The sequence below is a fragment of the Apaloderma vittatum genome, unplaced genomic scaffold (assembly GCF_000703405.1).
Source record: "Apaloderma vittatum isolate BGI_N311 unplaced genomic scaffold, ASM70340v1 scaffold27780, whole genome shotgun sequence".
Lineage (NCBI taxonomy): Eukaryota > Metazoa > Chordata > Aves > Trogoniformes > Trogonidae > Apaloderma > Apaloderma vittatum.
In genome coordinates this window covers 1-18,661 of record NW_009694375.1, presented here as the reverse complement: position 1 = coordinate 18,661, position 18,661 = coordinate 1, and the positions used below count along the sequence as shown (strand labels likewise).

General features: G+C 42.5%; 1 protein-coding gene across 1 annotated transcript; it reads left to right on the top strand.

The window, feature by feature from the left end:
- The first annotated feature begins 10,056 nt into the window (after positions 1-10,056).
- IL12B (interleukin 12B) lies at positions 10,057-17,395 on the top strand. Its single transcript, XM_009867496.1, has 7 exons — positions 10,057-10,138; positions 12,289-12,570; positions 13,675-13,792; positions 14,812-15,005; positions 15,811-15,938; positions 16,949-16,964; positions 17,232-17,395. The coding sequence occupies exons 1-7, from the start codon at positions 10,057-10,059 to the stop codon at positions 17,393-17,395; spliced, it is 984 nt and encodes a 327-aa protein (XP_009865798.1).
- Positions 17,396-18,661: the final 1,266 nt, after the last annotated feature.

Here is an 18,661-nt window from a genome sequence, read left to right as displayed (position 1 = left end):
ACCACCTCCAGGAACCTGGAATTTTCCAACCCATAAAGAGTGAAGCAACAAGATTCCTAGATCATGACAGGGCACTGAATCTTACTATGAACTTCTCCTGGTTTGAGCTAAATAGAATCAATTCTGTTTAGTGATTTTTACTTTCCAGCTCTGTCTCTTCTAAAAGTCTGCCCCGGCAGCATGTTTTTGCAGACAGGGAGTGTTGCTGACAGTGATAACCCCTGATGTTTACAGTCACTGCCTGGCACTGGGATGCAGAAAGGCTCGACTGATACTTATTTCTATAGCGACCAAGGCCACTGCTGGCTCCTGTGTGCCAGGCTGGGGGGCCGGGTGGTGAGAGGGGGCACAAGGAAGTCAAAGGTGGAACCTCTGGAGGGTAACAGACTGGAGAGGTGACCGACAGGAGTATTCCATTCCAGATATGTCATATTCAGTATAAAGCTGAGGGAGGTTAAGCTCTCTTCTTCAGTGACCGGTGTCCAAGGAGGACTTCGTCTGATCTTCATCCTTTCATCCCAGTCCTGCGTTCCTGCCCCTGTGCCCGGTTGCCCTCTGCCCCTGAGCCTGGGGCTGCCCCAGTGCTACCAGCTCTGCAGCACCAGTGGGGATGGATAGTGGGGACGGGAGTAAAGTTTGAAATTGGTTTTGTATATATGTATACATGTTTTTTTATTATTGTTTTATTAAAGCTTTTGTAGTTTTCCTATCCGTAAGACTCTGCCTCATTCCCTTTTCCTTCCTGTTTGAGGAGGGAGAGGTGTCCGAGAGCATCTGTCAGCATTCAGTGGCCAGTCTGGCCCTAACCCTCGACCAGAACTCTTGTTATCCCTTATGTGATGGGGTCCTGTTCTCAGTTTGAGTTTCTAGGCTTTAGCATAAAATAAATATACGTAGGCATTAACAATAATATAGCAAAATAGGAAATTGTCATGACTTCACCTTTATTCCAGGTATATCCCTGGGTAATTTAGGTCCACCTTCCCCTTCAAAATAACAATAAAAGCATATAAGAGGAGTACTTACCATAACAATTACACTTGGTACTGGCATGCATGCACCAAGAGTACCACTGAAATTCTGTCAGTACAACGTTTCATACACAAATGCCACCTTGCTCTGCTGGGGTCCTAAGCTCGATCAGAAGTTGCACAGCAGGTATTAGCACAGTGCCAAGCCTGAACTATGTGCTTGCTTAAGAAAGGTTCAAATTTGCTTATAAAATATCATGTAAATGAAGATTTAGCAGTGGAACTACTAGCAACAATAGCTTCTTTGCTCTGCTCTCATTGACTCTGGCAACGTGCACATGCGTAGCATGGAGTGATTGCGTTCCCCAGAGGAGGAAGCCCCACATTAGAAGGGCAAGAAGAGGGGTTTGTTTTTTCTTTATAGACATACTGCAGGCAGGGTTACAAAAATAAAAAGGTGCATTTGGAGTAGAAGGCTATGATGTTTTCTAACTTCCTGGAACACTTCGTTTAGAAGTCTTGGGCCACTTCTGAAGAAAGATCCGTTTTTCTCTCCTTTTGCCCTAAAGCAGCATTACCTTTATGTCCAGATTTCTTACTAGTAAAAAGGTGAGAATTTTTAACCAATACCATCCTCTTAACACTCCAAGTGTTGTTTTATATTTCCTGAGCCCAGCTCTGGGGCAGCCAGAAAATAATGGCCATAAGAGTCCCAGATAAAACTGGAAATTTTTGTGAGTTTTTGCAAAATCCTACCAAAAGGCTGGAGTGGTTCAAAAAGTCTTTCAGTGACTTCGACAATTTGCCTCTTCCCTCAAAATGGGAGGAAATGAATGTTACTTTTCTTCCCCAGCTCTTCCCTTCACCAAATGTGCAGTTCACTCAGCACGGGTTGTGCTGGCTGATGCAAAAGCAGTAGCTCTTCATCTCTGGTTGGTGAGCAGCCCTTCGATATCGCATGTGGCTATAGGAACATAACAAGCTTATACTGCGTTAAAGGAGAATAATGTCTTATGTTGCCAACAGCTTATTATTTGTTTCACTTTGGAGACATCAAGGGCACCTCTGAGACTGCAAATCCAAGTGCCAAAACAAATTCTACAGTTGCTGAACCAGAATAATAATAAAAAAAATACATTAAAAAAAGTAAACTGTTCTATTAAGTGATAGATGTGTGGTTGAAAGTAGAATGTTCCATATAATTCTACAATATGGTTACAATATAATGACTCCTGGAATATAAAAGATCTGCAAAAGGTGGTGTTGTAGCACCTCCCTCACTAAGGCATGCTTAAGCTTTGCAATTCTCTTTTACTCTGCTTCTATTTTCCTTCACTGAACCCTTAAGTGCATGTGTTCAAAGTGTGTTACTTCTGTACAAAACTGAAGAATATCACGAAGTTAATTCCCACCTATCAACAAATACATTTTTAATGTTATCTGATCAAATAGATGTATTTCATAGGAGAAAATCAATGAATGTCTGAGGAAAGTATTTGATGAATTTTAGATGATTAATAGAATTCCAAAGCCTGACAGTAATTTCTCAGTAACTTCTCCTCCAATGGAATGTTAGCGTAGGTGTTTTTTCTTCTCTTCAATGTCATGCTGTAGCTCTCCACTTGTCTTTCTTCAACTGTGGCCAAAGAATAACTGAAGAGTAGTATGAGAGTATTAAAACATTTTCCAGACCATACACTAGATGCTCTCTAGTAATTGTCCATGTTGAAATGTTTTTCCTACGTTGCCTGATCCTAACACCAAACAAAGTCTTAGATATTAACTGGCTTTTAGTGAAGAAAATACAGATTTTTCCTCCAAGTTTCTGTTGTTTCCTGTAGACATGTTGATCCCTATCCAACACTGTGACTCTGTGTTTTAAAAGATTATCTGACCCCTCCAGACATCTGCTGCCAACAATCACTGGCTCTAAAAACTGTGACCAATCTATGAATAGACCTACCGCCTTACCTATGTACCTTTTCCTGCCGTGTCTTAAATCACCTGAAATTCCTGTTATTGTAATATAAATCACAAGTACGTGATCAGGTCCTTTGCACAGATACTCAGTTACTGAATTTGTTGCCCAAGGATTTTATCTTTGCCTATTACTTTCTTATTGTGAATATTGGAAAGAAAAATGCCATATGCAATTTTAGAATTGTAGAGAAATCAAGTGCCCAGCCTCCTTTCTATAGAAGCTGCCTGACGAACAAGAAAACACTACGTGAATTTAAGTCAATAAGTCACTACGGATTTTTCCCTTTACTTTCAGTTTGATATGCTATTTCCCCCACCCCCAGCAACATATCCTGGTGTAAGTGACAGTGGATTTCAAATAGTAACGTCACATACGAAATAAGAAAACTTCACGAGAAGTGAGCAATTTGCATCTAGCTCCTAGAGCTGAACGTAGGATATCAGATATGTCAAATGCAAACAGCGGGTTTAGGGTGGGAGCAGCAGACTGGTGTAATAGAAGCAGTGCACTGCACTTCAAAAAACCCCAGAAAGCCATATGCATACTCTGGGAGAGGAACTTCTGTGCTTCCTGTGTTAGAGAGGACTGGTGTGTCTATAGTTCTGCAATGAATCTTACGGAGGTGCCGGTTTCTTTTGGATCTCTGTCCCATAATTTCTTCTGAGTGACTGTGAAGATTTGCAAAATATGTCATAGACTTAGGTACCCCAATCCCATTGACTCCCTGGAGTAATTTGCTGTAGAAAACATGATTTGGTTCTTAAAACTCCTTGGAAATGTCATACCTCTTTTTTTAAATTTTTCTTTTTTAAAATCCCTATGCAGGTTAATACTATCTATCTCCTTCTCTGCATTCTTTTTCTACCTCTTACATTATGTCTAAGTGCAGGCTGTATGTATAACCGAGTCTATGTAGAGACAACCAATCTGTTGTGAGTTATAAACTAACTGAGCAGATGTGGATTTAGCAGGGGAGAAGAGAGTAGGATGGAGAGCAGAAAATCCCATCTTTCCACTTCTCTTACTCAGCACCAGCTCGTACTCGGTGTGCACATGTGTTTTATGTCCGCATTCAGCCCTACACTGAACAGGTTAGCTCTAATCTGGAAGTTGAGTAGCTACATTAGCATGATACCAGTGTGGAGAGCATATGAGATAAACATCTTATTGTTCTCTCCACCTAAGGAGAGATACTCAAAGTCCCCATCCTGTGTGGCTGATCTAGTGGTATCCTAATGCAAATGAATCACTGCTGTATAAAGCTTGGTGGTTTTGATTTTTTTAATAGACGTGGGATGTGATTTTCCTCCCTGTTGTTTTGCATCTCTCCCAAGGTTTGATTCTTGGTTCAGTGATTCCACATAGCAGCTTGTGACTGGAATTTTTAAGGAAAGTTCATGGATATGCTAATATTGCGCAGCATTTCCTGATGAAGTCACATAAATCACTGTTTAGTGAATTCTATATAAAGAACAGAGTTCCATTTTCACTCCTACTACATTAATAATAACAATAACAAAACTTGATCTTTGGTATTAATCTCCAAATCGACATCCATGCAAAACTAGCCTGAAGGAAATTGCTGAAGGGAATTGCTGAAGGAAATTCTGTACAGCAGAATCTTACTGATTATACAGTTTATGTAAATCCTCCTAATGTGACACAGGTTTTTTTCCTGGATTGCAGTGAAATAACTGTGTCATTCCACAAAGCAAAAAAAAATTTATCTATCCATTCAAAACAATGGAAAACCATTTTCCAACAGGATATTTCTGCCAAAAAAAGGAGTGTCTCCATTGCATTCGAGGAAAGCAAAACGTGGAGTTTAGGTTTCCACCATTCTCTTTTGTTGTCATAGAGGAAGTAGGATAAAATGATGGAAGAGAAGCTGCTCTCCTCCAAATTTCCCCTTAAGAATATATGAGCTCATAATGGAAAACCAGGCTGTCATCAAAAGATATTTTCACAATCTCTATGTTTTAATATTTAAAAATTCCTGTGATGGATCATAGCAAACTATCCCATCTTGGAAGTTCCGTACACATATATCTGTGCTCCACAACTGGCATCTAGGGTTCTTGGGTACTGTATCGCTCTATTTGTGCCGTATCAATAACTGAGCTAAGGCAGTTATGTGGGCGCTATGCGTGTGCAAGCACACACTCTGAAAATGTGCTTTTATTTATATTAGTCATTAACTGCTCATCTTCAGAACTGAGCAGGTATTCAGAACTGAGAGGGCCATCAGGCTGGGCAGAGGTTTCAGGTGTACGTTAGTGACATTGCAGTCAAAAAGGAAAAGCTGTTTTACATGGTTGATACAAGCAAACAGGCAAGCTAAGATGGGCTGAGAAAAAGAAGTAGGCAACGTGTATGTAAAGTCGCTTGCGCCCTTATTTATCCTCTCAGTGACTGAAGGCAGCTCTCAAGTTTTCCCGGTCATTGCTGGCTTGCTGTTCAACTTGGGCATTATCTCTGAAGTGAATTTTGGAAATTGCCTTAAATGGGGACAGATTGTTGCCTGACTGTGAGCCTGGGCTCTTTGTGCTCTGTGTGAGCAGAGCTGGCAGCCAGAGCAGGCTGCCACCCGAGGGCAAGGGCTGTCCCCAGGCTCCCTCCCTGCCCCTGTTACAAGCTTTTCCCCACAGGAGAAGTGGATGGGTGGGATGTGGCGCCCAGCCCAGACTCCTTCTGACACATACTTCAAAGGTGGTCGGGGACCAGGATCAGAAAGAGCCAGTTGTGTCACCCGGAACAGGGATAGCTTTCACCTGCCTGTGCCCCGCTGCTTCTGCCAGTCTTTCTCCGACTGCCGTCTTCTCTTTGGAACAGTGGCAGGGGCGTCGCTGTGTGCCTGGCTCGCCTTTGGGAAAGCAGCTGGGGTGACAAGAGCTGTTACAGTAGGAGTGGAAACATGAGCAGAGCGTGTCAGCAGAGGACCCAAAACTGCCTGAGGAGACATTTGTCCCAGAGGAGGAAGACAAGCATCAGCCAGATACAAGGACAGTAAAAACATCCACTCTCTGTGTGTGTGTGTGTGTCAGACCATGTATACGTGTGGGAGAGGAAGATTGGGGCTTTTAGGGATAAGTGGGACGTGGAGACATACAGGGATTAAGTAACATTTCGGAAGCCTCTAGCACTCTGGCTTATCTGTTATATTGTTGATATGAATCTCACATGAGCAGTTCACTGTTTGCAGGCCAATTCTGTGCCATGAATAAATCAATAAACCACTTTGAGCTGGATTCAGCGTACAAGATATGAAAGGAGTACATTTTTCTTCATGGCAGAGCCATCGTTTTGAACTTGGAGACAGCTGTGTTTGCAGCCTGCAGCTCTCTCCTCCTGCTCTCGCCCAGCTCTGGTTGTGAGCTCTAGCAAAGGAAAGTCTGGGGCTGAAGTTCAAGTAACAAATTAGGTACACTGAATGTTTATCAATATGGTGATAGGTGCTTTTTATATATAAATAGGGGCCAGTTAGCTCAGTCAGTTGAGCGTGGCACTAACAATGCCAAGGTCACGGGTTCGATTCCAGTTCGGTCCCCGTGTGGTGCCTGATCTAGTTGAGGGATGGCATCCCTGGCGGCAGGGAGGCTGGATTAACATGATCTCTAAGGTCCCTTCTAGCCTGGGCCAGTCTATGATTCTATGAAATACAAATATATAGATGGACTGGGCAGGGAAACTGCAGCGCTCTAGTTTTGTGTCGTGTCAGACGGGAGGGAGTTAGCACTCAGTTGCTGAAGGTGCGTATGATGATCCTACTCCAGACGTGTTTCCTTGAAGAAGGTGGCTAAGAAGAGAAGAGGATTCAGGTGGCAATAGTGTATGTTCATGTAAGTTCTCAGTGCGGTTAATCCAGAATCCTGAAACTGCTCTCTCTCAGACGAGAGCACGCTGCGCTCTCTGCTGTTTGCCTCGCAGACGTGTGAGAGGAACAGGAACTCCTTGCGCCAGGAGATAAGTTTATCTCCCTGCTCCCTGCTCCCTGGGGTTGTTCCTCCTCTTGTTTTATGTTCTTGCCGTACTTGGGGGCACCAAATAGGCAGCGTGTTGCAGATCCTTGTGTCACGAGATCCTGTCACTAGAAAGCGTATGGAGTAGAGCTGTGTCTCTTCATGAATCCCTAAAATATGTCCCGTTGAATTTCAAACTACTTCTTTTTTTCTGCTTTTAAAAGCAATATATTTCTTCTTGCTTGTAACTTTGCAGCCACCTTATTCAAGTATGGAATTCAGGGCTAGAAGAACAACTCAATCTTGATTTGCCTGACAAAGCAAATTACTTTCTATTATTTCACACATTATTAAAAAAAATAGAAACTTTTACCTCATTTTCAAAATATATGTTGTCTATGGAGATTTTCTTATGCTTGAGTACAGGTCTAAAAGGAACATTAATTTATAAAGAAAATCCAACAGATTTTATTTAAAACTGCAATATAATATAATGTCACAATCTCAGGGTTTTATATCTGTGCCAGAGCCAATTGTTTATTTTTTGGTTGACCTAGGTCTCAATTTTTAGAATAAATACAACTCTAAAACAGCAATTAAAAATTGATTTTCCCTTAGCTTTACGTCTGATTGATGATCCCCGTTAAGTCCCCATGTGTTGCCTGATCTAGTTGAGAGGCATCCCTGGCCACGACAGGGAGGTTGGATTAAAATGATCTCTAAGGTCCCTTCCAGCCTAGGCCAGTCTATGATTCCATGATTCTATGATCTGTTAGCTGGGCTTTTATTTCCTGTAATTATCTCTTTCATGCTTACCAGATAGAAAAAGATTTTGTTTATTTAACTTTCTCTTTCTGTCTTCATAATGCATTTCCCATCAGACAGTTCTGGAAGTTTATTTAGTCTGTATTTACTCTTCCTCAGATGATGAACCCGCAGTATGAAAGAGACAGAAAATCAGGCAGGAAAAGAAATGCCTCTGGCACACCATAAAGGTCATTGTGACAATCTCATCATCTCATTTCCTCTTTAAAGTTTACCTGGGAGTCCCAATTAATTTTTTTTTTTGCTTGAGCTCTGCTGCTATGTAAAATAGGAACTCAAGCCACGTGTTGCAATTCTGTGGTCTTGCGGTGGAATGGAGCATCCCTTTCCTTCAAGAGCCTACAAGTATTTATAAGGGAGCTAGCGCTTTGCTTCCTTCAGATCGCAGAACCAACCCGCCTGGCAACTTCAGCTACCGCCTCGCAGGAAAAGGTGAGAATTCCTTTATTCTCTAACACTGGGGCAGCACAAGTCTAGTACGTGCTGCTTCAGATGAAACTAAAAAGCACTTTAAATGACATTTTTCTCGGGACATTATTTATATTTTTATGTGCGTGAAGTTGAGCACGTAGTATGTACTTGTATATAGCTCATGGAAATGTTATCTAGCTAACAGAATAGCTAATGTTATAAGGTAATAATCTTTTTTATCTTGCCAATATTCTCACTGCTGAGGTGTGTGCGTTGACAAATGTGTGTTTATGGTCGGATTGTTCTCTGCTTTAAAAAAACGTACAGCCCTATGGACTTGACCCTTCCTTGAGCTGGTCCAGGTGATGTCTAGAGGTCCTTTCTGACATGAATTGTGATTCCTGGTGGAAGAATCTTGCTGATTTGCAGCAGCTCATTCTCCAGATCACAGGGAACAGACACTGTTAGTACATTCTCCTCATCTGTGAAGTGCTTGGGCAATTGCACTGCTTACTGATGTTCAGAAACTGAGTTTATTTCTCACTAAAATTTTTATAAAATTTTGAGAAAGGTGTGTTCTTCCCCCTCATCTCTAAAATCACATAATTTTCAATTAAAATTTTAACTTTTTTCATCAAAAACCTGAATCGTGAAGCTTCTCCCTAAAATCAAGAGGAACTTTTCCGTTTTCGAGGCTTCAATTTTGATGAAAGGCTGGCAGGGAAAAGAAGGCATGTTTTACTCCCTTCTTCTCCAAGCTTTAGTTTATATTTCAGATATTGGTTTTAGTGATGAATGCCATACTACAATGAAAGAAATTAGCATCTTTCTGAAAGTATTTTTCTTTCACAAATGACAGATAATCTTGCCTGCAGTTGGAAGTCATCAGGAGCTAAGAATGTTTGCCTCTTAATGAAGCAAGATACTGCTGATGGGCTGCCTGACAGTATCTGGCTTTTCCCTGAGTCTCGTACACCTCTCTCAGCAGATGTGAGCTGGGTCCTTTCCCAGACACTCTCTCCAGACACAATTCATGTAGCTTCTGGTCCCATCAGCAGCTGTGCTGTGTGGTGTACGAAATCAGATGGCACACTTTCGTGGCATAGGTCTGGACACAGCTGTTTTCTGCTCAAGATTTGCCAATAATAGCACGAGCAGCCAGTGAGCTGATTTGGTGCACCCAGAAATACACACATACTCTTCCTCCATAAACCCGTATGAAGATGTTTTGTAGCACGTGAGAAGAGGAGGACTACTCCCCTTTCACTGAAAAAGACTGATTTGGAAGGGAAAAAAACCCAAACAACTTAATTTTGTGTTTTTCCTGTGCATTCAGACTCCCACTGTAGTCAGAAGAGACTTTGCTATTCACCAATCCTTGTTTCTAAGTCATGCTCCTATTAATTTGGCCTAATGTCCATGTCAAAAAGATCTGAAAGTGTAGCTAAATAACTGTCACAAAAGTTTTTTATGTATCTGGTGGTTACTACAATATTTGGCAAATATATTTTGTGTTACGTTAAAAGCTTTACCTGCATTTTAAATTTAGGTCAAATATACACTTTGTATTGGATATACAGCTGTGTATTTATATATTCTTGAGAGACCTCTGGACTCTGCGCTCCTGACCATGTCAGACCTATGCACACAACAATTTCTTCTAAATCCTGTGATCTCTTCTCTAAGCTGGTTTGCAGTGTGAATAACAAGTTGGTCAAAATCTTGCCTTAAGCTCCTGAACAAACCTGATATTTGATTTTTATGTAGTCCTTGAGTTCTTAGAATGGGAGGATGTTTCTTAGTTCACTGGAACTGACTCTGTCTTGTTATCCTGTCCAGCACTGAGCTCAATTTCCCTACACCCTGAACAATCCTCAGTGAAGTTTAGTAATTTATTTTTTCACTACAGATGTCTCACCTACTATTTGCCTTACTTTCATTGTTTTCCTTTGCCACCCTCCTGGAAGCACAGTGGAAACTGAGGGAAAACGGTAAGCAGTCACCCCTCACTGACACCTCCAGCTGACCATAGGACACAAAAGTATGTCAGAATTATAGTTGTGCCCACAAGCACAAGATTTGTTAATTTAGGCCAAAGTTCTTCCTATTTGTTTGTGAATCACTCCAGCGTATTGGTACTATATTTAGAAATCCTAAAACGTCATCAACAGCTACTCTGAATACGTGCATTAGATACTGTCCTACGTCCTATTCCCTGTTCTCTTGTTTCAAAAGTTTCAGACATGCAGTCTGGAAGCAGAAACAGTATCTTGTGACTTAGGGAACAGGCTACAAACAAACAACTGAAGAATTAATTGCCAAAAAGAATATGTCACAGTGAAACCTAAAACCTAGAAATAGTTTATCCAACTTCTCTGGTAAATAACTTAAACATAAATACAGGGTCAGTCATAAACAAATCTTTTTAATAACTTAGCAGAAAATTGGGCAAAATTCAGATACCCAAATTTGCTGTTCTTATCCACCCGGCGTAGCTCCATAATCCAAGCCGTCTTCACCACGATTACCCAGAAAAAAAAAGAACCCTGATCAATATGAAAAAAGCATTCTCAATCTGATTGTGTTTTATTTGTAAAAAGTAATTCAGTTACTTTTCCCCATACCTTAACATAAAAAATAAATTATCTATCTGTGGGTTCCCTGGGCAATACCACAGTGCTGAAAACTGCAGATGTGTTTGTCAGGACTGAGAATAATCTTTGTGTTTCAAGTTCGTGAGCTTCACCTCGCCTGTGCTTCAAATGCCCATGAGCAGCTTGGGAAGCTTCCCCGAGCTGCAGGTTTTCTGCCATTTCAGATTAAGTGTCTGACATATATTTCTCATGTTTCTTCTCCGCAGTAAAGTCTTAAAGTCCTCATTCTGGTAGCGAAATACTCTGGTGAAAAGGTCTTAGAGCTGGCTGGAACTCTGATCTCCTGAGCTGAGTTCTTGCTGTGGTGGTGATACCCTAAGAAACAAATTTTTGCCACTTGCCACATACAGAAGAGTCTCTGAAGGTGCTGGCCGTGGCTGGGCAGCCCTGTGATGGCGGCAGTGTGTCTGAGCAGTGACAGCTGCATTCGACAACTGCTGCCACACAGAAGTGTAGGTGAAGTTCTTCAGCCAGCCACAGCAAAGAGACAGGATGTTTCTTTAATGGAACAAATTATTTTGTCATATGTCTTCTTGTACGGAGCCAGGCTCTTCTCAGGGATGTCCAGGGGCAATGGGTACAAGCTGGAGCACAGGAGATTCCACAAAAACATCAGGAAAAGCTTTTTCCCTGTGCGGGTGCCGGAGCCCTGGCCCAGGCTGCCCAGAGAGGGTGTGGAGTCTCCTGCTCTGGAGACTTTCCAACCCGCCTGGATGCGTTCCTGTGGGGCTGTCCTGGGTGACCCTGCTCTGGCAGGGGGTGGCACTGGGGGATCTCTGGAGGTCCCTTCCAGCCCCAACATTCTGGGATTCTGTGATTGAGAAAGACCAGCAGGGCACTTCAGGGTTATGAGGTGGCATTTAGAACACCCCATCTCCCTTTTGCAGCCCGCTTAGCTCAGTGGACCCCCATCTCTTAGTAATTGCTCCGCCGGGAGCAGGGTGTAGGAGTTCAGCTTGTTCCCTGCAGAAAATGGAAAACGGTGTCAGCTACAGGTAAAGCCAGACCACTTACCCAGAGCTCCCCTCCTTCGTGCTGCTCACTCGCAGAACTTTGACGCTGAAGAGGGCAAAGCACCCCAGTACAGAGTGGTTTTACATTCCACTCTGTGAGCAAAGGCGAGAGGCCACATGCAGGAGGGATTCCTAGACTCAGCACGTCCTGGCATCCTCACTGTTACACCAAAGGTACCTGCTTACTTCCCACAGTTATGAACCACTCTAAGATTCTCAGGGAAACACAGGGCAAAAATCACTCCTTCCGTTAAAAACGTCATCCCTACTGATCAGCAAGTTCTAGATATACTGTAAATTTTCAAGTAAAACTTTTTCTTGTACTAAAGATTTTCAGGTGATGATGAGGCTTTGGGCAAGAAAGACAGACATTTGTTAGCATTTTCCTGGAGAGCAGAGCTGAAAAATAAAGGGCTGAGTTCAATCTTCACACTGTTAAGTAGCTGCTAACATATCTTTCTCTGCAATGTCCAGTGTACGTCATAGAATCAGAATGGAATGATGGGACACCACCTAAAAGAGTGGAGCTCACCTGCGACACGCCTGATGAAGTGCTGCCAGTTTACTGGGAAAAGGACGGCGAAGTGAAAGGAACTGGGATGACGGTGACTGTGGATGTGAAAGAGTTCCCAGATGCTGGCAACTACACCTGTCTGACAGCTAATACCCATGAAATTATCAGCTACGATTTCTTCCTCATAACTAAAATAGACTCCAATGGGCAAATGATAAGGTCAATTCTGAAAAACTTTGAAGGTACAGTCATAAGATGATGTGATATATCTCAGCTTTGTGCACTGGAGCTTTGGGAGGGCCAGAGGGAGCTCTCTGGAGAAATGGATGAGAAATACCCACTTTGAAAAGGGTCCTCTTCACATGCTTAGCTGACAGTGAAAAGCAAATGGTCCCTTTTGTGGGGCTGTATGTGGTGCAGCTGATGAGCAGCATAGGAATCAGTTGCCATGAGATTAATTTAGGACTCTGTGGACTTACAGGATGGAGTGATGGTAGGAATTACTAGCTACAGGATAACATCAGTACCACACCACGGCTCTTCTGGTGGGGGAGCAAGTGATTTGCTTTGCCTCCATCTCACAGACCCAGCACTCCGGAGAGGGCTTGCAAAACCAGGACTACAGGATTTGACAGAACCAGGACCGGATAGAGATTTTAAGTCCTGTCATTTGGGCTTCTCCATTCACAATTAACCTGCTAGGACAAGTCTGTAATGTTTTGCATTTTCTGCATGAACCTCACTCATCTGTGTCTCATATTGCAGTATGTCACTGTAGTGCTGGGAATTTACGAATTTCTGGGCTTTTTCCCCAACTCCTGGACTCGCATATCTGATGCAGCAGGCTGGTCTGCCGGTCAGCTACATCCAGGGTACAATATAGTTGTTGAGAGACTGGGCAGCACGTATACTGAGGCCTCATTCTTCTCTCACACCAGGAACATTCCCCATTCCCTGGTGTGTGAAGAAGTGAGATTGTCCACTGCGTGCGCTCTCACGTGTGGGGGTTTGCCGACCGAATGACTGCAGGGTTTCCTTGCGAAAGGAAGGAACGCTGGATTTGTCTGTATAAATCTCAGACTGGCAACCATCCGCAGCAGCCTGGGCATGCCCTAGCTCGTGCCAGCAGCCACGCAGACATAGTTAATGTGGCACCACCTAAACCAGCTGGGGCCATGTGCCTTTTTAACTACGCGCTCCCCCAAGGGGCAGCAGGAGACCGTGTCTGCCCATGTACCCACCACTTGCTGAAGCGGGCGGGAGGCTACTGAATTACTCTTTTCTCTTGGCTTTGACCACTAGGCAAAAAGAGTAAATAAACATGTTTTCTTTCTTTTTCCATCTAGAGCCAAACAGGACATTTTTAAAATGTGAGGCAAAGAACTACTCTGGAATTTTCATGTGTTCATGGATGACAGAAAATGAGAGTCCAAATGTGAAGTTCACAATCAGAAGTCTAAAAGGGTAAAAGCTTGTACTTTCCTTAACAACCTCACAGTAAGGACAGAACAGCCCTCTGTGTTACTCTCTGTAACAGATCCTGGATTTTAAGGCTATTGAGGACACGTAGAAGGCGAGAAATCCCACTTCCAGAGTCTGAACATCTGCAGAAGGTTTTTGAGCCATCACGGGGACTAACTTAACTAATAGGGGTGTGGAAGCTGCTCAGAAATTGAATAAAGACTTGAAAATGGAACAACCCCCACTGGTCTGTTACAGCTGCTACAGTCCAGCCGCAGAGTGACATAAGCAATAGCAGAAACAGTTCATAGGGGAGAGAGGGGAAGCTGAGCCAAAAGCAGAAACAATTGTAGCGCTCGGCCCCTTCACACCATATCCAGTAGAATTAGAGTGGGAGGCTGCCCCCACTGCCAAAGCCACATGTCCACTGGCAAGTCTCTGTTGAGGAACAGGGCAGAAATCTTTGAGGGACCTATGAGGGGAACCTTGTGGGGATTTCCTACCGCCCACTACTCCTAAGGGTTTCTCCAAAACATGGAGGGCTTGAGCAAAGGTCACTTCAGTTTGTTAAAAGAGAAACAATGGCAGAATGGTTTATTTTCACTGAGTGCAAAACCAGAACAGATTCAAGTAGTACTTTAAAGATGGCGTTTGTTATTTATCTCCCAACAGATATATTTTAACCTTCCTTTATTTCTTCCATCAAGATTTTGGAAAGGGCTAAGGAACAAACTAAGATGCTAGGACTTGTCATGGGACCATGGTAATAAGAAAAGAGATGCCATGTATTCAGTTTATACAGTAATTGCTTCTACTAAAGCAGGGGGGCTTTTGTGATTTTATATTAATATGTAATACAGCACTGAAAATGTAAGAATTTCCACTGAACCGATTCTGCAGCTGTTGAAGTGCAGATACAGGCAACATCAAAACATTACCACACCGACTGCATGTTATTGTTGTGGCAAAAAATTCTCAGAACAAACCTCAATTTCCAGTACTCTTCTCTGTTCTGTATTCAGCGCTCAAGGAGGCATAACCTGCAGCAGTCCCGTAGCTCACGCTGATAAATCGGTGACTGAATACACAGTCCAGTGCCAGAAAGAAAACTACTGCCCATTTGCTGAAGAACACCAACCAATCGAGATGTTCCTCGAGGTCATTGATGAGGTGGAATATGAAAACTACACCAGCAGCTTCTTCATCAGAGATATCAGTGAGTAGACCAGGGATCATGATTAATAATTCTTAGCTTTTTTCTTGCTGCTGATAGTGGAACTAACAACAGCAGCTGGTCAAACCAAGCTTGGGAATTCCTGCCCTATTCTACTGTAAATCTGCATCAAGTCCCCAGTTACAGGAACAGGGGAAAACAAATCATAGCAGCAGTCTGGAAGAGGATGAGGAAGTGAAGAAGCAACATCTCCCTACTTGTAACCTCCAATCGTCTCACAGTCACATCTCCCAAAAGCTTCTGTAGCCTTCTGTATGAGATGGACATGCTGTGGAACTGGCATGTGGGAGAATCTTAGAGTAATCAATAACACAGCAGGCTCTTCTCTGAGAACTGCAGATTTATTCACATAATGGGTGGTGCTATGTATGCTTCCCTCCTGAACCATTCTTGCAGGTGGCATCTGGGGCAGGTTACAAGGACAACGTCAGGAAATAAGAGGACCATACTTGTGCCCACGATGCCACAGGGCACAGGAAAATGAAGCGGCATCCTAAAGAAGCAGTTTTTGCTAAATGTCCAACAGTCAGAAGGGGTTGAAGATACCTGTCCAACAGTTAGATCCCTCTGCAACCCTCTAGGCAGGAAAAAAACCCAGCAAGGATCTTACCCAGAGAGACTCTGGGAGTGTGCTTAATCTTCCATAGAAGCATACAAGGTAGTTCTTACATATGATGCCTGCTCCTCTCTTAATCTCACAGAGGCTCCCAAAGCTGATTCCTAGTACATCAACATCTGATGTTATGCTGCTAATGCGAATTAATTCCTTCAATATTTTTGCTTGCAGTAAAACCTGACCCACCTCAATGTCAGTATGTGGCCACAAATGGAACAGTAACCTGGACATATCCCAGAACATGGAGCACACCAAAGTCCTACTTCCCTCTGACTTTCAGGGTCAAAGTTGAAAGCCAGGTAAAGATACTACACTTTAAATGCAATTCTCTTGCTTAGACTGTATAAATAATATAAGCTTAGTATGCAAGAATCATAGACTAAAAGAAAAGGAAAAAGAAAAGGTGCTGAGACCCAAGTGTGGCAAGGTTCTGTCATGGCAGACCTCATTCCCAGTCCTGTGAGCAGTAAGATCCAAGCAGCACACTCTGAGGTGGGTGCAGTCCTGGTGTAACTGGGAAGATAAATTGTGCCTGGCATTGCATAGCCGTGATGGTGTGAGAAAAGCGTTTACTAATTCAATAGTATGCTGCGTGGGTCCTAAGGTTGGAAAATCGCAGTTTCCAAATCAAGAAGTCTAGGATCTGGTGCACTGATTTCCTTGTACGTTGTTTGTACCTGGGTAGCTCAGACTTTCTTTATACTGGAAAATAAAGAATCGATGATTCCTTTGGTAGAGTGTCTGTGGAGACTGGTGAAGACTGCAGTGTTTGCCACTCACTTTCCAGTTATTAGTTAATTGTTAACTAAAAATTACTACTCTGCCTTAGCTTTAAATCACAAAATGGTTTTGCTTCCTTTGCTACCGCCCATGGATGCACTAAAGCACAACAGACCAGCAGTACGGCGATTTGCCAAGGTTGGCAACGGAACAGCAGAACTGGGAAGAAATACACAAACCAGTTGACCACAGTGCGGGTCCTTACACTGCAGTGCTGCTCTTCCTTGGTCCAGCACTCAGAAAAGTAAAGAAATGTAACGATCATTCCAGTTTGCCCACTGGCTAAACCAAAGACACCAGAGGATGTCTTTTTCTATGGGAAAAAAATAAGCGAGGCTGTACCAGCAGATGGGGCCATTCCCCCGGTGCTGACTTCTGGGTTTTAGTAGCGTGGTTTTGGCCAATCCCTCGCGTAGAGAAACTGGCGAGTGTAGGGAGTGCTTCTTGTGTCAGCCACGGCTCCTCAGTGGGAATTTCAGCAATACTGAAAAGCAGCAAGTTCTGTCTTTTAGAGCCTCCACTCTGGGAGAAGAAATACAAAGAGGAAAACCTGGATAAACAAATAAACCCTTTGCTTTAATGTCTGTTTCAGTTTGGGATTTGGATCACTTTACAACACTAGCACCAGTGGAAAGTGGGCTTTTTAGGTTTTTTTTCTGCTGTGGCTCAAGCTCTTGCAAGCGCTCACGACTGGCGTCCATGGGTGGAGATCGGTGCCTTTGAAAGAGCAGCCAGCAGCGGGGGCTTGAGTTGCACATACTTGCTGCAACCCATCTCATCCTTTCTTGTACGCTCTGCTTGACCTGCGCAATAGGTGTACAATGTTGAGGAACAGTCAATTCAGATTCCAAAGGCTGGGCCGACAGACAAGATCTCTGTGCAGGCCAGGGATCGCTACTACAACTCATCCTGGAGCGAGTGGTCACCACTTTGCAGGTACGACTTAAAGAACCTTCTACTGAAGGAGCAGGAGTGATTCCTTACCTAGGAGAGCAGGGAGTGTATGAACGTCTTCTGCTTCTTAAATACTCATTTCTTTCACATTTCCTCATAACCAGTTTTGTTTGTGCATCCATCATTTTTTCATTAAATATCTGTAAGAGAATGAATATGTAAATGTATTGGGATGTTTAAATGATGATTCTCTTAAAAGAAAGATAATTGAGAAAACAATTTAAATCCATTTAAATCAGAGAGGAAACAACGACAGTTCATGGACATGGGTAGAGTCTACCTAATTAGGCAATTATAAAATATTCTTTAAGAAATATATGGGCATCTGGCCATTGCTAGTGTAACCCATGCTGATTTTTGTCCTTCCTGTTCTTTGATCATTTACAAATCAATGCTGAGCATCCAAATACACACAATCCACATATAGGAAAGTTTTACCAGTAAAATGAGAAAGGGTGAGAGAGAGAAAGAGAGAGAGAGAGAGGGGTGAGATTTTTTTCTCCAGGAAAGAAAATCTATGAGCAGCTTCTGCTAATTCTTGGAATAGCTCTTTTCTTATTCAGTGACTCAACAGCGTTCCCTGACAGCTGTGAACGGCTCTTAGCCCAGCTTTCTGGGTTGCCTTGCATTATGTGGTCCTGAGTCCTTCAGAGAAACTGAGTGGTGACGTTTCACTGGATGGCTCAGACCAGCAAAGCTTCGTTGAGAAATAGGCAAAAAATCTAGATCTGAGGAAAATAAAGAAAATTGTTGTATAAATTTCCTTACTCTTATTTTACAGATAACCAGTGAGAGATTCTAGGAGAATCGTACAATGCTCCTGAAGAAAGCAAAGGATGAACTAGCACAAGAGCATAAGTACAATTAGAAGAAAAATCTGCGTTTGAGTTGATCGCGAAGCCATACCATATCTTTTTGTAATAGATTAATATGGTCCTGATCTTGGCAGCTTTTTAAAATTCCCCAGGTTTGAGTATCTCCTTTAGCATACATATAGCTATATTAATATTTATAGTATTTTGATACGCTGTTGTCAGCTATTGTTGTGGGTTCTGCATATTATTGTATTGCACCTATTTATTTATTTATTTATTTGATATTTATTTATTTATTTGTTTACTTGATATGACTTGCAGTGCCACATGATGGCAGTTGCTATTCAAACTTTTTCATGTGATTATTTATTTGGAAAGTAATTTATGAAAAGATCTGTCTTAGTATTTCATTATTTAACTGTGTAATTATTTGACTGTTTAATTATTTTTATTTATTTATTTATTTATTTATT